Below are 25,809 nucleotides of genomic sequence, written 5' to 3'. Positions count from 1 at the left end.
ATGATGGAAGAAAGACAGGAAGGATGAAATGAAGAATTAGAATTGGTGCGGAGTAATGAAGGTATAGGAAGGGGTTGAATAAGAAGGAAGAAAGACAGGAAGGATGAGAACTAGTGCTGAGTAATAAAGGTATAGGAAGGGTTGGATCAAGAAGGAAGAATTAGACAGGATGGATAAGAACTGGTGCGGAGAATTGAAGGTGTTCCAGACGGAAGGAAGGCAAGCGAAGGATTAGAACAAGTGAGGAGTATTGAAGACATTGCAGAAGGTATTGAAGAGAGGAAGAATGAGAACTGGTGCAGAGTAATGAAGATATTGCAGATAGTAGAAAAGCGAAGGAAGGATGAGAACTAAAAGCGGAGTAATAAAGGTATTGAAGAAAGAAAGAATGAGAACTGGTGCAGAGTAATGAAGGTAAAAAAGAGACGGAATGATGAGAATAAGTGCGGAGTAATGAAGGTATTGCAAAAGGTAGAAAAGAGACGGAAGGATGAGAACTAAGTGCAGAATAATGAAGGTATTGCAGATGGTAGAAAAGAGACGGAAGAATGAAAACTGGTGCAGAGTAATGAAGATATTGCATATGGTAGAAAAGAGACGGAAGGATGAGAACTAGTGCAGAGTAATGAAGGTATTGCAGAAAGTATTGAAGAGAGGAAGAATGAGAACTGGTGCAGAGTAATGAAGATATTGCAGAAGGTAAAAAAGATACGGAAGGATGAGAACTAAGAGCGAAGTAATGAAGGTATTGAAGAAAGGTAGAAAAGAGACGGAAGGATGAGAACTAAGAGCGAAGTAATGAAGGTATTGAAGAAAGGTAGAAAAGAGACGGAAGGATGAGAACTAAGAGCGGAGTAATGAAGGTATTTCAGAAGGTAGAAAAGAGACGGAAGGATGAGAACTAAGAGCGGAGTAATGAAGGTATTGAAGAGAGGAACGATGAGAACTGGTGCAGAGTAATGAAGGTATTGAAGAAAGGTAGAAAAGAGACGGAAGGATGAGAACAGGTGCAGTGTAATGAAGGTATTGCAAAGGAATATAATCCAGAAGAAATATAAAAAATCATTTATTTTGCTCTTTAATATGTTTGAATGTAGAAATTACAAAGTTAGATATTTGACAATAATCAAAATCTTAAATCAAAAATTTTTCTTTAATTTGAACGGGTAGAAGAGGAGGGGGGTTACATTGACCGCAAGCTATTATATAATGAACAGGTTTCGGAACAGCTTTATCAGTCTTACATACAGCTCTCAAGGATTCAAGTAGGTCTTCCGCATTGGTCTGCAGGAAATATTGAATATCAATTCTTGTTAGATTGTATTTCTTATTTAAATGAAAGGAATTGAGTCTTTGTCACAAACTTAGATTTTCAAATCCCTAATATCTTTGCAACCGAATGTTTTTATAGTTTGAAATATTAAGGATTTACATCATCAGGTTCCAAATATATAGAGTATGTGGAAAAGACTCAATTCCTTTATAAAGCAATAGCTCGATATTCTGGATATTTTTGAATATTTAACTTTTTCTTATCCGCATAAAGTAGTTTTTTCTACTTAGTTTACAACTGCATAATCTGTACAGAATCCTAGTTCTGGAGGAACAAGTAGCAGTGGGATTGTATTCTATTCTCACTGGTTCATGTTCTTTCAAAACTTAAACCAGTTTCTTCAAAATGTCTTTGATAAACTAAAAAAATATTCTTGTGTTGCAAGATTTTTTCTGATTTTCTGATTTTATAATTATTTATGTTGTCTAATACTTATCCTGTCTAGTGGTGTCTACTATAGTCCTGTATTATATCATGACTAGAGCAGACACTGCTAAATATGGTAGATTTAACCAAGCCTGTATCTCTTAAAAAATTCTCTTGTTTATAATTTTGTCTGTCTGGGTTATGTACTGTAGATATTATGTACATGAATATCACAGTTACATAACCTTTACAGATGGAACTGAACATTTTATATATATATAATTTTTTCCTATAGTTTTGATGGGACAAGTAGCAGTGGGATTGTATTGTATTTTCACTGGTTCATGTTCTTCCCAAACTTAAACCACAGAAATTCTTGAAAATATCTTTAATCTACAAATATAGAATATTTGTTTCGTAGACCAGTACTTGAGTGGTGTAAACTATTGTCATGTTCTAATATATCATGAATAGAGCTTACACTGACTATATAGTTCATGTTCTACCTACCTTATAGCTCTTTAAAAATTCTAGAAATCTCTTATTCATAGTTTTGTCTGTCTGGGTTATGTACTGTATATATTGTGTACACGAATATCACAATTATATAACCTTCACAGATGAAACACAATTCTCCAAACACGACTTGTTCATCCTAGTTCTGGAGGAACAAGTAGCAGTGGGAGTGTAACATATTCTCACTGGTTCATGTTCTTCCGAAACTAAACAATTTCTTCAGCTTTGACACAGATCTGAGAAACATTATATATCCTGTCTAGTATATTCCTTTCTTTAATTATTGTTGAATTTTTATAATTGTTTAGTCTATTGCTTTGGCATTGTCCTTTTATCATGATTTTGAATATCGAACACTTACAAATATAGTTCTGGAGGAACAAGAAGCAGATGGGATTAAATTGTATTCTCACTGGTTCATGTTCTTTCAAAACTACACTAATATCTTCCAATCTGCTACAGAACTCTTCAACATGATCTTTTAAGCTGTAGAAACATATATTTATCTTGTCTTGTGGTGTATCCTATAGTCTTGTATCATATCAAGACTAGTGTAGACACCGCTAAATGATAATGTATCTTTATATATCAGCGTACAACTTTTGTACTTATTATTAATAAATTTGTCTGTCTGAGCCCGAAATTTAAATTAGTTAAACGAAACTCCCGAGTTCTTTTTTGGGGTCTTATTTGCGTAGATTTTGATTTAAGAGATTCGGAAAAAAATGGAGAATATAAACAAACTAAATATATTTCATTAAAAAAATATTAATATTCACAAAACTACCTAACCCCATTCGTGAAACCCGGGTTTTAAAACTGGTTTCAAGAACGATACCCTGTTTTAAGTTTTGGGCTCTGTACTGTAGATATTGTGTACACGAATATCACAGTTTCATACCCTTCACAGATGAAACACAATTCTCAAAACTTAAATGTTTTATCCTAGTTCTGGAGGAACAAGTAGCAGTGGGATTGTATTATATTCTCACTGGTTCATGTTCTTTCAAAACTAAAACCATGTCGCCAGCTTGTATTTATTTTAATCATCTATACAGATCGGGAAACAACATATCTATCCTGTCTAGTGGTGTATCAGATAAGAATTTAGCACGAGACATCTAGCGGCCAACATATCGTTCCCCAAAGTACGTGAAATACACGACCACTTTCTATGGAGAGAATGGGCTCAGTGTACAACTCTCATTCTTATTATTAATAGTTTTATCTGTCTGGGTTATGTACTGCAGCTATTGTGTACACGAATATCACAGTTTCATAACCTTCACAGATGGAACATATGATTCTCAAAAAAAACATTGTTATCCTAATTCTGGAGGAACTCTTTATTAAGACAAACTTAATCTACATTTCTTAGCTATTTTTCTGTGTATTCTAGTTCTGGAGGAACAAGTATCAGTTTGATTGTATTATATTCTCACTGGTTCATGTCTTTCAAAACTTAACCGATATCTTCAATCTCCTACAGAACTCATCAACAATATCTAAATATTCATAGAAAAATATATTTATCCTGTCTAGTGGTGTCTACCATAGTCCTGTAATATATCATGACTAGAGCAGACACGGCTAAATATGATAGATTTAACCCGGCTTCGATCCTGCATTTTTATAAATCAGTGTATAAATTCCATTCTTATTAGTAATAGTTTTGCCTGTTTGGGTTATGTACTGTGGATATTATCTTCCATGTTAATTTTCTCTTTATTATAATGTCGTATTCCAGGTTCATTTTCCCTTTATTACAATGTCGTATTCCAGGTTAATTTTTCTTTTATTACAATGTCGTATTCCAGGTTCATTTTCTCTTTATTACAATAACGTTTTCCAGGTTCATTTTCTCTTTATTACAATAAAATTTTCCACGTTAATTTTCTCTTTATTACAATAATGTTTTCCAGGTTCATTTTCTCTTTATTACAATAAAGTTTTCCAGATTCATTTTCCCTTTATTACAATGTCGTATTCCAGGTTCATTTTCCCTTTATTACAATGTCGTATTCCAGGTTCATTTTCTCTTTATTATAATGTCGTATTCCAGGTTCATTTTCCCTTTATTACAACAACGTTTTCCAGGTTCATTTTCCCTTTATTACAATAACGTTTTCTCTTTATTACAATAACGTTTTCCAGGTTCATTCTCTTTATTACAATAACGTTTTCCAGGTTCATTTTCCCTTTATTACAATAACGTTTTCCTGTGTCATTTTCTGTTAAAAACTATTTTTTATGAACTTTAACATGACAAATTTGAAATTAACATTCCTTCAAAGCCCCCTTAAATCGAATTAAAAACGATTGGCTGCAATAAGATAAGAACAAGGGTTACATAGAAATAAAAATTCATATTTTGATTAAGATTCCATGTAAAAATTACAGTTTTTGAAAGCTATGCTAATAATGTTTTTCAGAGCTGTCTGAGCAGGCAAGAGCCAAACAGTTCAACTTAAAAAGAAGATCTGAAAGTAACCAGTAATAATAAGAGAGGCTGGAGTAACATCAAAGTACATATATAACATTTAAACATATATATTAAGTGATATGGCAGTATAATCATCAAATAAATACATATATTTCAAGTAGATTGTTGAAACGGGACATATTTCAGTCCATCCTTTTCAATACTATTCTACTCCTACCAATATATCACAATGGTCTTAAAACTCAGTTACATTTTCCATAATACATTTGCTAAAATTACACTTGCCATAATACGTTTGCCAAAAGTAACACTTGCCATAAATTACACTTGCCATAAATCATACTTGCCATAAATTAAACTTGCCATAATTACACTTGCTATAATTACTTTTCTCATATTTTTCTAATTTTTAAAAAGATATAAATGCGGGAAGTTTTCCCATGAAAATTCCCAAGTTTAGTTTTCTAACGGATCCTATAGTCTCCAATGCTGCAGGGAGGGATATAAACACAAATACGGGAAGGAATAGCTTGGTGAAGAGTAACTTTGAGAGGGTTGCAAACATTGTCCTACAGTAGAATACTCTTCCCATTGAAGATTATAACCTAAACCTGAAAAAATATATATATTTTTTAATTCTAACTAAAGTTAACTTTAATTATGGCAAGTGTAACAATTATGGCAAGTGTACCTTATGGCAACTGTTATGTAGTGATCTTCAGCTAAATAAATCGTTCTGTAGGCCTTCCTATTGACCTCATCTTGCATTTGGGTCTGGGAAACTAAGAGTGCTATTCCCCAGAAACCAAAATATTGCGAATCCGTTATCAACTTTTAACTGTGGCTTTATCTTCTCTTTGTATACAGTATAAAAAAAAAGTTAGAGGATTTCATAATATTTTTTCGCACATTTTCAAAATTTTACAAAAATAAAAAGCTTTTGATCATTCATAAACCTTCCCTGGGGTGACGTGAGGTCCCACAGAAAATTTGAGCCCGATCGGTTTGGCCATTTTGACGTTTGTTGGATACAAAGAAACAAACAAACAGACAGACAAGCTAAATTTATATATAGATTTAAGGAAATTCGAACTAAATTTAGGCGTGCAGCCAAAAAATTGGAAGATTTGAACCCCCCACCCTCCTCATCTAATAGGGCATCCCACCATCTCCTTTAAAAAACAGTTCCAAAACTTATTATCTGACGTTTTATAATTAACAGTTTATTGTAAAAGTTGGGTTGTTGGTAAATAACTACTAGCGTTGAATCATGTCAAGGTGGAATTGAAGTTTTTAATTTGAACTGTTAGTGTTTTCATGATATTACATTTTTTTTACATTATGTTTGTTTTGCTGATAGAGAAAAAAAAAAGATTTTAAAAGGATGGAATTTCTAGCGACTCACTCTTTATAAAGTGAAATTTCTTATTTAAAATAGGTCATCAAAGTCGTCCCTCAACTAGAGATGGGCAATAGCTAGATTCATTTTACANCTGGAATACGACATTGTAATAAAGGGAAAATGAACCTGGAATACGACATTGTAATAAAGGGAAAATGAACCTGGAATACGAAACTGTAATAAAGGGAAAATGAACCTGGAATACGAAACTGTAATAAAGTGAAAATGAACCTGTAATACGACATTGTAATGAAGGAAAATGGAAAATGAACCTGGAATACGGCATTGTAACAAAGGGAAAATGAACATTTAATGGTAAAAATGAAAAATAAACAAAATATTGTGATAAATGAAAAATGAACCTGGAATGCATTATTGTAGAAACAATTTTTCCTGCATGCGTTGAATACTTCAGGATCTCGGAACAAGCTGTAGCAATCATGACATATCAGGGTCTTCTTCAGGAAACTACTCCTAGAATAGCATTTATCGGAGCGGAAAACTTTATAATTTGATCCTGATCGCTTAATCTGAATATCCAATGTGGACACTTTTAATTTACGCCTTAAATTTTCGCGGAATTTTTTGTTTAAATTAGTGCATTTTCAAAAATAATAAATTTCGACATGTTTTCGGCCAAAATTCGTCATCTTCGACGAGCCATACAACTTCCCTGGGGTCATGTGATTTGCATCACAAATTTTGGCCTCGATCAGTTCGCGGCCGTTTTTTATTGGATACAAACCGACAGACAAGCAAAGTTTATATTTACATAAAAGGTATAAAGAACCATACTTATCATATAATCCAAAACATCCCAGGTTGGCGAACTGTTTTGTATCAGTATCATCCAGAGTGAAGAAATCAGTTCCAGAACTATTAAATAGAGATATATTGAAGATTTCTAATATCAAACCATGATCCTGATTGATGAGGGAGGAAGTAGGGTTCCTGATATTGAACCCTGAACCTACCCGATCGAGGATATTGAACCCTGAACCATACCTGATTAAGGACGGAGTAGGGTTCCTGATATTGAACCCTGAACATACCTGATCGAGGATAGAGTAAGGTTCTTGATTTTGCCCCCTGAACCTTCTTGATTAGAGACGGAGTAGGGGTCCTGATATTGAACCTTGAACCTACCTGATTAAGGACGAAGTTGGGTCCTGATATTGAACCTTGAACCTACCTGATTAAGAACGAAGTAGGGTTCCTGATATTGAACCTTGAACATACCTGATCGAGGATATAGTTGGGTTCATGATATTGAACCCTGAACCATACCTGATTAAGGACGGAGTAGGGTTCCTGATATTGAACCTTAAAATTGAATTTGCGAAATTCCACTTTTTTTTATATTACAGAGGGGAATATATCTTTAAAAGATTTGCTTCTAAACCTTGCAAAGGAATTGGGTCTTTACCACAAACTCTAATTTTCGAATCTCTATACCATTGCAACCCAATATATTCAAACTATAAATTCTGTTAGATTAAATTGTCTAAGTTTGACATATTTAAGGTTTACATCTTTAGGTTGCAAAGATATAGGGAATAGAAAGTTTGACAAAGACTCATTTTCTTTACAGGGCTTAAATATGCATTAAATATTTCTTACCTTAAATCAGATATATCTCAAACCAAAGGATAATTCTTACAATACATCTACTTGTCCAATTTACATTTATTAAATGCATGCAGTAATATTTATTTACATTAGGATGCATTGCATAGGTTTCTTGGAGAATATTCAATATTTGATAATCCTAATCATAGATTTCTCCGAGATATACAATATAGTTCTTAGAAATATAGTTACGGTAAACTGATCCATATTTGCTAAAAGGTCGGAAAAGGTTAGAAGACAATTTAGAATTGTTGCCTGACCCTTTCTATCCTTATCTACAATTGTCCAACTCTATCCCTCACGTCCCAAGAAGGGATATACAGCCTACTCCTTTTCAACCAGGGAGGCAAGTTACCAGGTGTAACATAATTTCATCCATTTAGGACTACATACTGGTAGACATGATTACATCCATTTAGGACTACATACTGGTAGACATGATTTCATCCATTTAGGACACATACTGGTAGACATGATTACATCCATTTAGGACTACATACTGGTACACATGATTTCATCCATTTAGGACTACATACTGGTAGACATGATTTCATCCATTTAGGACACATACTGGTAGACATGATTACATCCATTTAGGACTACATACTGGTACACATGATTTCATCCATTTAAGACACATACTGGTAGACATGATTTCATTCATTTAGGACACATACTGGTAGACATGATTTCATCGATTTAGAACTACATACTGGTAGACATAATTTCATTCATTTAGGACTTTATACTGGTAGACATAATTACATCCATTTAGGACTACATACTGGTAGACATAATTTCATCCATTTAGGACACATACTGGTAGACATGATTTCATCCATTTAGAACTACATACTGGTAGACATGATTTCATCCATTTAGGACAAATACTGGTAGACATGATTACATCCATTTAGGACTACATACTGGTAGACATGATTACATCCATTTAAGACACATACTGGTAGACATGATTTCATTCATTTAGGACACATACTGGTAGACATGATTTCATCCATTTAGGACACATACTGGTAGACATGATTACATCCATTTAGGACTACATACTGGTAGACATGATTTCATCCATTTAGAACTTTATACTGGTAGACATAATTTCATCCATTTAGAACTACATACTGGTAGACATAATTTCATTCATTTAGGACTTTATACTGGTAGACATAATTTCATCCATTTAGAACTACATACTGGTAGACATAATTTCATCCATTTAGAACTACATACTGGTAGACATAATTTCATCCATTTAGGACTACATACTGGTACACATGATTTCATCCATTTAGGACTACATACTGGTAGACATAATTTCATCCATTTAAGACTAAATACTGGTACACATAATTTCATCCATTTAGGACTAAATACTGGTAGCCATGATTTCATCCATTTAGGACTACATACTGGTTGACATAATTTCATCCATTTAGGAATACATACTGGTAGACATAATTTCATCCATTTAGAACTACATACTGGTAGACATAATTTCATCCATTTAGGACTACATACTGGTAGACATAATTTCATCCATTTAGGACTACATACTGGTAGACATAATTTCATCCATTTAGGACCAAATACTGGTAGACATGATTTCATCCATTTAGGACTACATACTGGTAGACATGATTTTATCCATTTAGGACTAAATACTGGTAGACATGATTTCATCCATTTAGCACTACATACTGGTTGACATAATTTCATCCATTTAGGACTACATACTGGTAGAAATGATTTCATCCATTTAGGACTACATACTGGTAGACATAAATATATCATTCTGCTTTACATATAAGATGCATATACAAATACACACAACATTTAGCATGCAAATGCAAATATTGAAAATAGTTTAAAAGCAGATTTTAAAGCTCCCTTGACTCTCCTCTTATTCCTCTCTTCTAATATGGATATATCAACGATCTACGATATCAACGATCTACGATATCATCGATCTACAATATCAACCATCTACGATATCAAGATCTACGATATCAACGATCTACAATATCAAAGATCTACTATATCAACGATCTACGATATCAACGATCTACGATATCAACGATCTACGATATCAACGATCTACAATATCAACAATCTACGAGATCAACGATCCATGATATCAACGATCTACGATATTAACGATCTACAATATCAACGATCTACGATATCAAAGATCTACGATATCAACGATCTATGATATCAAAGATCTACGATATCAAAGATCTACGATTTCAAAGATCTACAATATCAAAGATCTATGATATCAAAGATCTACGATATCAACGATCTACGATATCAACGATCTACAATATCAACGATCTACAATATCAACGATCTACGATATCAACAATCTACGATATCAACAATCTACGATATCAACGATCTACGATATCAACGATCTACGATATCAACGATCTATGATATCAACAATCTACGATATCAACAACGATCTGATATCAACAATCTACGATATCAACAATCTACGATATCAACGATCTACGATATCAACGATCTACGATATCAAAGATCTACGATATCAAAGATCTACGATATTAAGATCTACGATATCAACGATCTACGATATCAACGATCTACGATAGCAAACTAAAGTATAAGAAGTGTAATCAGTTCCATTGCAAAAAGTTATTCGCAAATAAGCTATTTTTTTTTGTAAAATGAAGAAGCTACTTCAAAACGGAAGCTTTTAATTCTAGTTAAAAAAGGTTTTTTTAACAAAATGAAGTAGCTAGTCCAAATCAAATGTGGGTTTAAAAAAGATCTAATTATTTTACTATTAAAATCTCTAAACTTTTTTAAAAATCAATACTGCCTTTATTAAAGATGAAACATTATTATTGTCTAACAAGTAACAGTAAAAAGAACTGGTTTATATATAATGAAAAACAATGGAACGGATGGTTCATACATTAATAGATTAAAAGAACGGTCTGAGTAGTTGTAATTGACCCGTATGGGAGCATGGATCGATTACAACTTCTGGTCAGTAACGAGATTGATTTTAGATCAAAACAAATCTGGAAAAGAATAAAGTATAAATTAAAAGGGAACAGAGGTCCATTGCATATATTTAAAAGAATGTTTGCCTAAGCGTTTTTTAAGGAACAGAGTGGAAAGTATAAGAGGGATTTATAATCACAATTTTGTGTGTCACTAATAGGAAGCATTAAAGGGACTACAGACGTAATTTAAAGTGAATTTTCAATCAAAGTGTGGCTGCATGTCCGATCCACAACGGCAAACTTAAAGCCTTTTTTCTATTCTAAAGATTAAGCGCAGACCTGAGGTTACAATTTAGACTCTATGCTAGTGTACACTCGCGTTTTTCCCGCGCGCAATACTTGTTCATTTATAAATAAGAATATATATGTGATCCTTGCTTAAAAGCTAAGTTTAAAGGTTACCGTTGTGAATCCTTGATCAGACAAAGGTTTAATGGTTACCGTTGTGAATCCTTGATCAGACAAAGGTTTAAAGGATACCGTTGTTAATCCTTGATCAGCCAAAGGTTTAATGGTTACCATTGTTAATCGGACATTAAGGGTCTCTTTAAATTAGGTTTACTGTTATCAATGGAATGGAATGAATAATTTTGCATAATAGTTGTTACTTTTAGCACAGAAAATTAAAAGGTTTAGTTAAAAATGCATAAACTCTTCAAATGGACGAACGAAAGAGGCTCCATTAGCATCAATTTAAAAAACAAAAATTTTACTTTAAAAGTAAGAAAATCCCGAACGAACATTAATTTTATTCTCTGGCTTAAAAATATACTGTAACTCTTTAAATTTAATATTTTGTACATTTTGAAGTTTGGTCCATACTAACTATAACAATAAGCATTGAACAGGCTGCAGTTTGCATAATGTTCACTTGTAACTATTTGCATTGAAAGTTTCTAAAACGATATCACACAATTACTAATTATCTATACCCTGCCATGATAATTAAAGCTAAAAGTTCTATTTTCCAATAATTTCCGCCATGTTTACATATTCATCTTCAACCATGAGCAGGGCCTCCAGGCACTGCTTGAAGAAACTGGAACCAAAGCATTCAGACCTGGATTTTTAAACTTTCATCTATATAATAAAGCTCTTCGCTCATATATATATATAATATGTATATTATTATAAGTTAGCTATAGCTGCCCAAACGGTTGGATCAATCTGACTGAAATTTTTTGAGGGAACCCATGAGTACCCTGGAAATATAGACTAAAAAGATATTTTTTTTCTTTCAAAATAAATTTGTTTTCTTCTTCAAAATTTTTTTCACACGAAGCGCCGGGCACTTCAGCTTGTAATTCATTATTGCAATTAAAAGTTTGTGAAATCCTCTGATGCAGTTCATTTATTTAGAGTAATAAATGCCACATTTCAACGATTTTCATTTGTTGGTCGTTACAACTATCAGTTAAATATCTCTTATCTAATGGTTCAAACAAAACTTTTTTGTTTTTGAGAATTGTCTATATTATATTATTTTGTGTGAACATGATAAAATGATTTGAATTTTGGAAGATATTCTTAATGTTTCAAAACGGTCCCTTTAATGTTTCAAAACTGATGCCTAGAAATATATTAATTGGAAAACAAGTAAAAAGCATTCAAGTATTTCCTAAACTACAAAAGTGTAAAATAAAGGAATTGAGTTTTTGCCACAAACTCTGATTTTCTAATCCTAATATCTTTACAATCCAATCTCGTAAACCTTAGATATTTCAAACTATGAATTCTGTTAGTAGATATTCTAAGTTTGAAATTTTGAAGGTTTAATCCATTCGGTTGCACAGATATAAGGATTCGAAAATTTGAGTTTGCGTCAAAAACTCAATTCCTTGGTTCTAAACATGATTCAAGACTTTTGTTTGTCCACTTAGATAGGAATTTTTGGAAGATATGTATAATTTCTAAAAAACGAAAATCGTCGAGGCTTATAACTTTTAGAGACACCCTTTACCTGCACAGCTGATGAACATCTGGTTCTTTATAAAGATTATAACAATCTTCACAGATATTTTCTAACTGGGTAAATATTGCGGCATCATATCTACCCCTGCACACTTCAGGCATTCCACTGTTTCTTTTGCTTTAGAAAAAAACGTTTTTTTAAATCTCATCATTTTTCTTTTATTAGTTTTCGAACAAAAAATACCTTTGAGCTGAATTATCCCAAACCAGAAACCCATTTGAAATATTAACAAGGGCTAATAGTAACAAAATAATAGATAACATTTCCCGTTCGTTGTCCTAAATATAAAAACAATAATACAACATTAAAACATGGAATAAAACAAAATAAAAAAACATCATTTGCCACATATTTTCCTTACAATTAAAATGCAATTAAAACTAAAACTGCATTGTATCTTAAAGGTTTAAAAAACAAGTCAGTCGAACAGTGAACGAACATGCAATTTATTTGAACATTTATAAATCCACGAAAAAAAACTGTTGAGTTTACCATGGTTAAGCAGAGCAATGAAGTCCTTTGAGAACTGTAGTCTGAATGAATCCGCAGCTAATGATGGTACCTTGATATACCCGTATCCGTCCCAGCAGGATACCTGACAACCTTCAACCCTCATCGGAGATCTTTTCATCCAGAGAACTAATTACTGGTAATTTCTCATTCAACTTCATAAATGCTTAAACGCTCCCACGTGGATAAATTCTTCTAGATGATATTAATAGATCTTAAGGGAATGTTCCATATTTTAGAACTATATCAATGATTTTAATAAGGATTCTCGTCCCAGCAACCGGACGTAGAACTGACTTCATCCGGTTTCTATCGGAGTATTTTCATTTAACATTCAAAATCAGGCAAAATAGCCTAAAATACTTTTATGCTTATATATTTAAATTAGAGAGAAAATACCAAAAAATTGACATTTAATGGTTAAAAAATGGGTTTAACAGACAGAGGCGGTTTTTTTGGGGGGGAAGGGGGAAATTTGGGGAGACGCCTCCTCCCTAGAAAATTGAAATAGAAATTTGAAGCCCAAGACATGTACATTTTAGAATTACAACAAGCTTGTTTCTGGTCTCGATTTAGAAGAGTAATTAACAAAAGCCATGCACATTTTGTTCACTCTTGAGGAATGTCTCTGAGAGGAGGATTTAAAGGGAGTGACCGGCTAAATAAGGTAGTTGAACTGAGTTTGCAGTGTTGTGGAAAGCTTCTTTTGGATTCCTTTGAGACTTATAAAACTTTTTAAATATCTGTTTTTTCTTGGTTGAAGAGGGTTAAAGGAATTGAGGCTTTGCCACAAACTCAAATTTTTAATCCCTATATCTTTGCAATTAGATATTGTAAAACCTTTGATATTTTATACTTATATTATTTGCTCTCTAAATCATACGTTTAAAATATCTATGGTCTATGATATTGTGATGCAAAGATATAGTGATTGTTAAATTAGAGTTTGTGGCAAAGACTCAATTCCAGATGTGTTGGGACAGCAGTGAAGTTTAGAAGTAAACTATTTGAAATTTATCCAAACCCCTAAACACTGAACGATCCATATAATCAACAAGATGTTTAGTTTCAACTTATTTCATAATTCATACTTTCATTCATTAGTTAATTCCATACTCTGACATCGTATCTAAAGTTTTCCAGTTTTGAGTAAATTATGTTTTCTTAAAGTTTATGATAATGAGGCAATTCATATCTATTTATACTATCTAATTATAAAAAATTCATAAAAAACTGATGAGTGCTATTTAACTTTTCTTCTACGTAGGTAAGATTTATAGGATTGATGGCGCGTGGATGTTTTAAGAGTTCATTTTCCATTATTTTATGGTGGTGGTGGGGGGGGGGGGGTAATTGTAGCCTCTGACTCCCCCCTCCCTGAAAAGTGGAAAGAATTCGGAATAATTGAGATTTTTGGTTGGGTTTACCTTCACCTGCTGGTTTAATCCAAAAATGACGTCTTTACTGAGAGTTGAAGATGAAGTTAAATTTATTTTCGAAAATCTATATACAATACATACTAGATTGTGAATCCAGGGTTGCCCAGGATAAATGAATTGATAGATAATTTTTTGCTAAAATACATGTATCTGTGACAGAACGAATTTACATTTAGAAATTGATAATTATTTTAACAGCACAAGTATAAAGCAAATATAGGTGGAAAATAGCTCATGGCTGTTTAGATTATTTTTTCCACAAAATTTCTATACATTTCAATTAGATAGATTTGAGGCAAACTATTAGAGATCAGGGTGTGATTTTATTTTTTGCGTAACTTAGATTCTCAAAACTAATTTAAGAACATTCCCGTGGTTTTCCAGAATTCCACAATTAAAATTTGAGACAAATCGGTTCAAGGGTTCATGAGTTATGAACGGACATACAGACAAACAATCAAACAAACAGAGATTACTACTTTATATATATAGATGTACATAATACTTACATTTAACAGTTTATAAGGGATCCAATATTGCTTTGAAATTTGAAACCCAAAAAGAAAAAAAGATTTTTCAGGTGAACGAAATAAAATCCATAAATCCAAATATTTGAACAATCCCTTTTGTTCAAACTACTCTGAGTAAATTTTAATTCTCCTTAGACTCTAATTTTCTAATACTAACATCCTTAATATACTTTCACGTTTCAAGCTGAACATTCTGCCAGAGTAAATATAGTCAAGTTCGAAGGTTTACACCATCAGGTTGCAAAGGTATAGGGATGATAATATCAGAGGTTTAGGCGAGTAATCAATTCTTTCCAACGCACTTTTCTTAAAATTCAAAGACGCGTGACATTTCAAGATTTGTTTTATTTGAGAATTTGAATTTTAATCACGTGTAGATGTCCTCTGTCCTCGGTTAAATCTTCGCGTGTTCTCCTGGAGAGGACGAGAAGCCTGCTAACTGTTGTTTGTGAAGAATGAGATGATTTCTATGGGTTCTTTGCTCCTGATCTATCTCTAGTACGAATACAAGTCTAGTCTACTGGTTTCCTTGCTCCAGGTCTATCTCAAGTACGAATACATGTCAAGTCTCCTGGTTTCCTTGATCCTGGTCGATCTCTATTACGGATACAAGTCTAGTCTACTGGTTTCCTTGCTCCAGGTCTATCTCAAGTACGAATACATGTCAAGTCTTCTGGTTTCCTTTGCATGGGTTCTTTGTTCCTGATCTATCTCTATTACGAGTACAAATTTAGTCTCCTGGTTTCCTTTCTCCAGGTCTATCTCTAGTTTGGATACACGTCTAGTCTCCTGGTTTCCCTGCTCCGGGTCTATCTCTAGTACGGATACACGTCTAGTCTCCTGGTTTCCTTGATCCAGGCCTATCTCTAGTACGGATACACGTCTAATCTTTCATTCCTCCATGTCTATCTCTATTTCGGATACACGTCTAGTCTCCTGGTTTCCTTTCTCCGGGTCTATCTCTAGTTCTGATAACACGTCTTGTCTCCGTTTGGTTCAAACCTAGATTCAGGCTCGCAAATATTTTTTTGTCGGGGGACGAGGGGGGGGGGGTGGTTGGTCAAAATATGGCAAACGGGGATTTTTCCTTCTGTATCTACCTGAAAAAAATATACTGTATGAAATCTTTAATCTAAAAATCAGGAGAAAACTACCAGATATCATTACCTTTGCTTCACTATACATCTTTTTTAAAAGCTTCAATAAATAAAAGTAGTAAAATTAATTTGAAAAACCTTAAAGACGACAGTTTACTGTAAATCTATATTTTCTAGTTTGAATGCCTGAAGATGAAAAAACTGATCCGGAAGCTTAACCACATCGGTTTAAGGAATTCAATTTTTGCCACAAACTCTAATTTTCTATTCTCTTTATCTCTGCAACCCGTAGTCGTATACTACAGCTGCTATATGAACTTGTGGCCGCAGCGCCCGGTCCCCTAGCCTTTCCTAACCGCGGCACTCGGCCCCCTAGCCTGTCCTAGCTGCAGCGCTTGGCCCAGAAATTGTCTTAACCTAACCTAACCCTCAAATAATACTAAAATAAACAGCTGGCGTATGAGCACATCGCTGCGGCTATATAATTGAAAATAAATAGTTGGAATAATTTATTTTACTATGTACACCCTTGATATATCAGGGGGGGGGGGTTTCCTTAAATCTTTCTAAAAAATGTAATTGAGCCATCGATACAATCGATATTTATAATTCACACAGTTCAGTTCACACAGCCAGACAGAGGAGACAGAGGAAGTACGGGTCCGTCCTAGAGAACGATTTCTGGACTTTTCGCTGAAGACATTGACCTTAAAAGCGAATGTTGCCGTGTCTTTTCACTGAAATCGATGTGTATTTCAAAGTTTGGTTTTAATTAAAAGTTTCCCAGATTTGTAATAGCGCAATTTTGAAAAAAATGCCGCACACAGTTAGAAATCTTGAAATTTCTCGTATAAATACGACAATATGAAAAAGTTTACAGGCTAATAAATGCATTAAAAATTCAAAAAAATGGGTATGGCGCGCATTACATTTCAAAGATAATGTTATTCCCTTTCGATTGAAATTAAATTTTAGCTTTTGCATGTGGTTACGATTATCCTTTAGTTAATCAAACATTGCTGGAAAAAACATAGTTTTTCTTAAAAATTTAATATTTCTCATCAGTTTTGGTAAAGGGCGCTTTATAAATAAGACTCTAAATTTGTTTCAGAACAAATTTTATATTATTAATGTTGCGTAAAAATGCTTAATTTTCGTCCCCCAATAAATTAAAGTTATTCGTAGACGAAAAAAATGATTTTTTTCTTAAAAAACTAGGAAATTATACCATAATAAAAAAATTTTAATACACATAGGTCAGTTTAGATATAAATCACATTTTTTTCATTAAAAACAAGAAAAAATACTGCATTTTGACCTATAAATTTAAGTAAAAAAGCCTAAAAAATGACTAAATTTAAGCATATCCGAACTATATCGACGTTTTCTCCAATTCAATGGGTTGTAACTAAAAAAACTTTTAACAAAAAATGTAGACAATGAAACTAAAAAAGGGGTGCCAGAGCCCTTTTTTTAATTTTCGGCTTAAAAGTACCCTTTTTAATCGACTTTTCTGATAAATTTCCGATTTTTACTCCAAAACCCTGGGAGCAACTCCAAAACCCTGAGAGCACTCCAAAACCCTGAGAGCAGCCACCCCTCCCTCATACTACTATCCTATGCATTCTGTTACAGCAAATAATCCAAGTTTTAAATATCAAAGGTTTATATTAGATTGCAAAGATTAGTGATTAAAAAATTTGGGTTGATGGCAAAAACTCTATTCCTTTAAAGAGAATACAATCTTGAATTATGATATCCATATTGTAAACTTGTAAATAAAAGAATAATTAGAGATAGTTTTGCCCTCAGGTAAGATGCCTAAGGATGATGATGAGACTACTGCACTAAAAGCTGAACTCTCCAATATTGCGGCTCAGATCAGGGAGCACCAGGAGAAAGCAAGGTTGGAAAAACATATTTTTTTCTGAAAGGGACTTCGGACGTAATTTGCAGATTGACATGTCCGCTTCACAACGGTACCTTTTATACCTTCATCTTATCAACAATGATGAAGATATTCTTGTTTTTCTATGTAAAAAAAGATAATTGTGGGTTCTCTTTAAAAATAACGCTCGGCCTTATGCATCATAGAAATATAAAAGATTTTACAAGGTGTCTTTCTTTCTGTTAAAGGAGTCACTTAAAATAACGTTGATAGTCCCTTTAAACAGAACCTTGATTACTCACCACAAAATAACGTTAACGGTCCCTTTAATCAGCACTCTGATTCTCACCACAAAATAACGTTAACGGTCCCTTTAATCAGAACTCTGATTCTCACCACAAAATAACGTTGACGGTCCCTTTAATCAGAACTCTGATTTTCACCACAAAATAATAACGTTAACGGTCCCTTTAAACAGAACTTTGATTATTCAACACAAAATAACGTTGACGGTCCCTTTAAACAGAACTCTGATTACTCACCACAAAATAACGTTTATAGTCCCTTTAAACAGAACTCTGATTACTCACCGCAAATAACGTTAACTCACAACAAAAATCAAATTTCTAGTCTAGCTTGATAGACATAATTATGTAAGTAAGTTATATTTCAAACTTTAATTGTTAGATCTACCAGAATTCATAGTTTGAACATGATCTCCGACATCATATATAAGAATTACAGTTTAAGAAGAGTTTAATCTTGTAATTTTTTCTCAAAAAAAAAAAAAATTCAAAATTTTATTTAATTAAAGTTTTTTTCAGGGATAATGCAGGTTTAGGAGATCCAGGGACTAAGTAATTTCTTTTCTTTTTATAAATTAAAAATCTTGAAATATTGTATAAACAATCGCATCAATATACATAGTAAACAATCTTCAGAATATTGAAACAATATTCGACAAATGTTCAGTTACTTTTCATGATTTTTAACAAAATGGTAAATATTTTAATTTTAATATTTTAAATCATAATTTTCTTTTCTCCAGGCCTGGCAAGTGCGTAACAAAGAAGCTGCTAAAAGGACATATTAATAAGGTTACCTGCTGCCATTTCAGTGGAGACAGTAGGTAATTATCATCATTATTTTGTTATTATTGTTGTTGTTATTGTTATTGTTATTATTATTATTATTATTATTATTATTATTATTATTATTATTATTATTATTATTATTATTATTATTATTATTATTATTATTATTATTATTATTATTATTATCATTATTATGTATCTAGGCATGCTGTGAGTGGATCCCTGGATGGAAAACTGATTGTCTGGGATTGTTGGACTGGGAACAAGATGCAGGTTAGATTTGACTCCACAGAGAACCCAACAATTTAAGGATTTTGCCAATTACTCCATTTAAATTCAAAACAAGCCCTTTGCAGTTCTAAACTGAACATGTTCAGTGCGATAAAAAAATTAGCAAGGTCAAGGTCAAGTCAACCCAGTCCTGACGGTTTTTAAATTTATGGATTTAAAGATAGATTCTAAAATTTTTATTGAGCCTTAATGTTCTTTCGAAAAGAAATTTGATGCATGAATGACGAATCAAATATCCCAAATTGTACACATTTCGGACCTATTTTGCTAATCTTTGGTACATTAAAACCGGATTAACCTTAAAGAATTTTAACTGGCGCAAGTCATCAATTTTCAGATTGTTTAGTTGGACTTGAGAAAAGTGTTTGACTGGTGATATTTTGACATGATAGTGATAATATTGCTTAAATAAGATTAAACCCCAATATTCTACTAGCTGGGTGGAAATAAATTTATCAAAAAATAATTACAAGTTTACTCACATGAAGCCCAACTAGGTGAAATCTTTTAATATTTTTCATCAAAAAACAAAATGAAGAAATGTTAAGCATAACCGAACCCCTATATCTGTGCAACCTTAGGTTTGGTAGGCCTTTTATATATTTCAAAGATAAAATTGACAAAGATTATAATATGAAAGGTTTATGCACCTTAAGGGATTTAGGGATTAGAATATTGAGTCTTTGCCACACAAACTATAATTTTTTGTTCCCTTTATCTTTGCAACCCAATGTAGATCTTAGATATTTCAAACTTTGAGTTCTGTTGGATCAAATAATCAAAAGTTTAAACATTCTGGTTGCAAAGTTATAGGGATTAGAATATCTAATTTCAGTTCCTTTTCAAATAACTAAAGTTTAGGTTATTCCACTCCGATCTGCCTGGGTGATGACCGCGGTGTTCGCACAAAGCGGAAACCTAGTTGCTTGTGGTGGGATGGATAACATGCTCACCATCTACGATCTTAACAACAGGGATAGCAGCGGGGTGGCCAAGATGGTTCGAGAAGTTAGTGGATATGAGGTAACAAGGCTGTTCTGTTAAATCATCTATATTTTTATATATTTTTACATTTTTTTTATATTATTTCTGTATATTTTTGTCAATAGTTTTGTTTTTATAAAAATATCCTAAAATATTTCAAAAAATATCCCAAAAAGATTTAAAGAAATCACCAAATTAGTATCCTCTGAAGAATGTCTAGCATGAAACATAATGTCGATACAATAAAAACTCAAATCATGTTTTGAATACTTATTTTCCTATATTCTTTATATATACTTTGCTTGTTTGTCGGTCTGTTTGTCTGTCCGTTTGTATCCAATAAACGTCAAAACGGCTGAACCGATTGGGCCTAATTGTTTGGAACTTTACATGAACCCAGGGAAGGTTTTTGGATGCTCAAAATTACAAAAATATGTGTCAAAATTTGTTGATTTTTATTAAATTTTGAAAATGTGCGAAAAAATACTGTCTTACTGTCTAACATACTCTCAAAATAACATTTTGTTAATCAATTAAATCATACAAATTACTAAAATTTCAACAACAGTACAAAAAAGATATTTTTAAAAAGTATATTTTTATTTCAATCATAAGTTTTTTTATTTAAATTTTAAATTTTTTTCAGGGATTTTTATCCTCAGCGAGGTTTCTTGATGATGAAACTGTTGTCACAGGTAAAATCTTCTTCCAATGACCAAGCCTAATTTTTATCTTTTTTTATCATTGGACAAAGTTTTTCATAAATTTTTCTTTTCCAAACTTATAAGAGGCTCCACAAAAATTCAAAATGTCAATCATAGTTTAAAATTGTCTGCTTAGTAAGTTTTTTTTTTTTTTTTTTTTTTTTTTTTTAACGGGCAACATATTTCTATTCCTTAATCTTTGAAACCCAATATCGTAGATCTGTAATATTTTAAACTATTCTGTTATATCCAGTAATCAAAGTTTGAAATATCAAAGGTTTACACCATTGGGTTACAAATATACAGGGATTAGAACATTTGAGTCTCAATTCCTTTCCAGAGAATACAATTTGGATTGATCATAAACAGTTTATATTCTTGTGGAGTCTCTTCCCTATTCCTACCCTTTCCTCGTACTAAACTGGGATTATAATTCTGTCCCACAATTGACTATATTCAAGGTTATAATGCAAGGAAAGTTAATTGCTGTAGCGTATTCTCTGCGTACATATCTGGGCGGAATTTGTAAACAAGAATAGATGCATCATTGTTCGTTCAGTATCCGAGGAGGTTAAAAGCATTAAATTTTGATAATTCACATAATAGTTTCCTAAGACCAGAATATTTTATTGATTTTTTTTTATGTGGAAGATGGATCCCATGTCAGGCTGTGACATCCGTCTTGTGTTTACATTACCGCCCAAAGACAGTACACTGCAGTACAATAGAATCGTACACTTTTAAAATAACTTTCCTTGGATTATAACCTTGGCTATATTTCAATAATTCATTAAATTTATGAAATTTAAATAATTATTTCCCCCCTTATGTGCCTGGCTTGTTCCTATGACTGAGAAATTTTATCTATCTAATTTGCATTGCTTAAAGTAAAAACAATTTATATATTTAAAGACCGACCTATAACCATATTCTGTGTCTTTTGTATTCTCCAGCAAAACGTGTAATAATCATATGAGAGGTTGAACGAGACGACTCCTCCTTGGTTCTAATCTGTGGCTGTTGTTTTCTCCAGGTTCCGGGGACATGAAGGTTATGCAGTTCCAGGTAGAGACTGGAAAGAAGCTGGTGGACATGGCCGGTCATAACGGGGATGTTGCTGCGCTGAGCTTAAAGCCCTCGGATAAGAATATATTTGTGACTGGATCAGTTGATAGAACTGCTAGACTTTGGGATCTACGTATTCCAGGTAAACCCCCAGATATGTAAATCTTCTCAAACATTCCATTTGTTAAATTCATGTTCTGTGTTAACATCCTACAATACTATTTAAAGGGACTGTCAACGTAATTTCAAGCGATCTTCCACTTGAAAATTGGATTTCACAGTCTTTCTGTATTTTAAAGTGTTAATCGATAAGTTTCAATTATGGATGGAAGTGATTTTGTTTCCTCTAGTGTTGGTTTTACGCACAAGCATGAGTCAAGCAAATAAATCCGGTTCCATATTAAAACATTTTTCTTTTTCTCAATAGCTTTTAAATAAGAGGAGTTATGATTAAAAACATAAAACATAGTTTTCGAGATCTGATCAAATACTTATTTAGATGGCCTTTTTAACTTATAAAAAATCTTTGTCTAGGATGTACTCAGACCTTCTGGGGACACGAAGCTGATGTCAACTCAGTTTCCTTTCATCCTTCAAGTCTTACTTTTGTAACATGCAGTGAGGATAAAACGGTAAGGATTCAGATCTACGATGGACTAGGGTCAATTTGAATCCGAACCGGACCAACCCCTTGTACACTGGCCTTAGTGACGCGCGGGAAGTACCGACCCGACCCTTTCCATGCCGATTCGGTTTCAACTTTGATGGCGCAGCTAGACTTTTTGTATTTGACTAACCCCGCTAGCTTTGATTAGTGTGGATCTTTTTGATACTTTTTAAAACATATTTGTTTAAGGTTCGTCTATGGGATATCCGAAGTGACCAGGAGGTTTGCCAATACAAGCCTCCAACTCCTAACTCTTCCTTCACTAGTGTCGGCTGCTCCATGTCTGGCCGTATACTGCTCGGGTCTAGCGATGATTCTACAGTACACATGTGGGACATTGCTGGGGCTCATTGTGGTTCTCTTTCTGGTCATGACAATAGGTGATTTAAGCATTAATTCTCTTAAATAAAGTGGACTAAAAGAATTAAGTCTTTGGCATAACTCAAATTTTCATATCCCTCTATCTTTGAAACCCGATGTCCTAGATCTTGGACAGTTCAAACTATAAATTCTGTTAGATCAAACAATTTATGTTTCAAATATCAAAGATATACCATTAGGCTGCAAAGATAATTAGAAAACAGAAAATTTGAGTTTGTGGTAAGGACTCAATTCATTTGTAAAAAATAGGGGAGGTTGAGGTGTTGATAAAATATGTTTACAAGGCCTGAACACAACATCTACGAATCTTGATTTGATCCGATTAAGTTTCTAATCCATAAAAAACAGCTGACTCTTATTTCTGCATTCTCATTGGACGAGAATATTATTTCTGAGGCCTCTGATTGGTAAAAGGTTTAAAGACAATGCTTCTATTGGTTGTTAAATTTGATTCAAAAGAATTCAGACTAGTGCTTTATAAAAGGAAGAAAAATGCTGATTATTTCATTATATATTGTATGTTTAGAATAACTCAAATAGCCGTTGCTCCGGCTGGATTTGCAATAGCTACGTCATCATGGGACCAGACGGTTCGGGTGTGGGGCCTGTGACGTCACCAGCGCAGTTTCAGTTACCACGAACCTAACTACCCAGAGAAGCCGCATATATAGTTCAGTTCTTGGTCATTAGTGCTCTTCGTCTTGTGAATCTTGATAAATAAAGCTACGAAAATAACCTTTGAATTGCATTATTATGTTACCATTTTTAAACTTGACATATTTGTCGATAGTGTTCTCTCGCAAAATGCCAAATTTATTTATTTACTAACTTTCGTTGGCATGAAAAAACGTGCTTCTTATACCCTATCTATGTAATCTGTGGGTAAATAGGTAAAACATGCCTCATGTCCTATAATGAATTATGTGAGTTTCTTGTCCCTTCTGTGTTATCCTTTGGCATAATGAGTATACACGTCGCTTGTCATATCAATGTGTGATCTATGGTTTTAAAAATAATACGCATCTTTTATCCTATCTATGTAATCTTTGGGTGTAATGATAATACACGTCTATTGTCCTATCTATAAGTAGGAAAATGATATTTCATGTCTCTTGTCCAATCTGGGTAATCTGTAGGTATGATGATAATATATTTCTATCATCCTATCTATGTTATCTGTAAGTAAAATGATAATGCTTGTATCTTGTCCTATCTGTGTTATCTGTGGGCATAATAATAATTATACACCGAATTTATTGATTTAATGCTTCCATCTAACCTTGACATTATAGTTTCAATGGATCCAGTATAGTTAATGTACTACTAGATACTAGATACTAGATACTAGATACTAGATACTAGATACTAGATACTAGATGCTAGATACTAGATACTAGATACTAGATACTAGATACTACTAGATACTAGATACTAGATACATTTGGATCCAGTAAAGTTAATGTACTACTAGATACTAGATACTATAGATATATACTTCTAAGAAACTAGAGCCCCGAAACTTAATGGACTTAATGGACAGATCCTGTTAAGCAAATACGCAACGAATCTGAAAATTACGATAACCCAGAGGAGCCCAAAGAGCTTAGGCACGCTCCTATTATCTTATAATTTGAATTTAAAATGTTTTGATTTTTAATAGATACAAGCAGAATTGCCCGGGCATTGCCCGTGGAAATTTTTTTTGGAAAAAATTGAAGAGAAAAGAAAGATTTTTAGCCTATGACACCCCCTGGCCACCCATGAGTGTCCACAAAAAATTTCAGCTCATTCGGCCCAGCCGTTTGGCCAGCCAAAGGGAGCATATAAACGAATGTCTTATTTTTATAACATAGATAATTGGAAGGAGATATTGAATAGAAGGAGGGGGCGATAGGGTTTCCGCACACTTTGCTGTGACGTTTTTGGACTGCTGCGAACTAGTTTTTGCGTAACAACAATAACAAAGGCAGCCGATCTAATGTAAACAAACATGACCTAGAAACTGTGAAAGTAGTATTATCTTGTTAAAAAAGATTAAAAGTTAAGGATTTAGTTAAATACGAAAAGGACCTTATTACAGAGAAATTTTCAATCAAATTCAAGGTTTTCCTCCCCCCCCCCCTTTATAAATACGCCAGAGATGCCAGATGTCTGTTTATCATTTGTGTTATTGTTTACAATCTTTATTATTGTTGTTACGCAAAAACTAGTTCTTCAGCAGTCTAAAAACGTCACAGCAAAGTTTACGGAAACCCTATTGCCCCCTCCTCCTATTCAATTCTTCTTGGATAAGTGATAATATGATTTATACGCCTGTATCACGTGACCAGAACTTCCACCAAAGCAGTGCATGTAACTGGTAACGTGATACAGATGGAGACACGTGACCAGATACATCGATTTTAAAATTCTAATCTATTCCAAATACTAATTTTTCTATTGCTA

The 25,809-nt window shown here is 33.1% G+C and overlaps 2 protein-coding genes across 2 annotated transcripts; one reads left to right on the top strand and one right to left on the bottom strand.

The window, feature by feature from the left end:
• Positions 1-10,549: 10,549 nt before the first annotated feature.
• Positions 10,550-13,500, bottom strand: LOC111701203 (ion transport peptide). The gene is made up of 4 exons (XM_023472381.1): positions 13,207-13,500; positions 12,898-12,992; positions 12,703-12,831; positions 10,550-11,802 (listed from the first exon to the last, which is right to left on the bottom strand). The coding sequence occupies exons 1-4, from the start codon at positions 13,207-13,209 to the stop codon at positions 11,703-11,705; spliced, it is 327 nt and encodes a 108-aa protein (XP_023328149.1). The 5' UTR covers positions 13,210-13,500; the 3' UTR covers positions 10,550-11,702.
• Positions 13,501-15,719: 2,219 nt separating this feature from the next.
• LOC111701202 (guanine nucleotide-binding protein subunit beta-2) lies at positions 15,720-24,099 on the top strand. Its single transcript, XM_023472380.1, has 11 exons — positions 15,720-15,742; positions 18,103-18,196; positions 19,003-19,035; positions 19,227-19,307; positions 19,476-19,545; positions 20,425-20,586; positions 21,194-21,242; positions 22,285-22,458; positions 22,851-22,948; positions 23,173-23,363; positions 23,891-24,099. Exons 2-11 carry the CDS (start codon positions 18,108-18,110, stop codon positions 23,973-23,975), a joined length of 1,032 nt encoding a protein of 343 aa, XP_023328148.1. The 5' UTR covers positions 15,720-15,742; positions 18,103-18,107; the 3' UTR covers positions 23,976-24,099.
• The last annotated feature ends 1,710 nt before the right edge of the window (positions 24,100-25,809 follow it).

This window comes from Eurytemora carolleeae, unplaced genomic scaffold (assembly GCF_000591075.1).
Source record: "Eurytemora carolleeae unplaced genomic scaffold, Eaff_2.0 scaffold451, whole genome shotgun sequence".
NCBI classification, from domain to species: Eukaryota; Metazoa; Arthropoda; class Copepoda; order Calanoida; family Temoridae; genus Eurytemora; species Eurytemora carolleeae.
The sequence above is the reverse complement of the archived record's forward strand: the minus strand, read 5'-3'. Positions and strand labels throughout refer to the sequence as shown.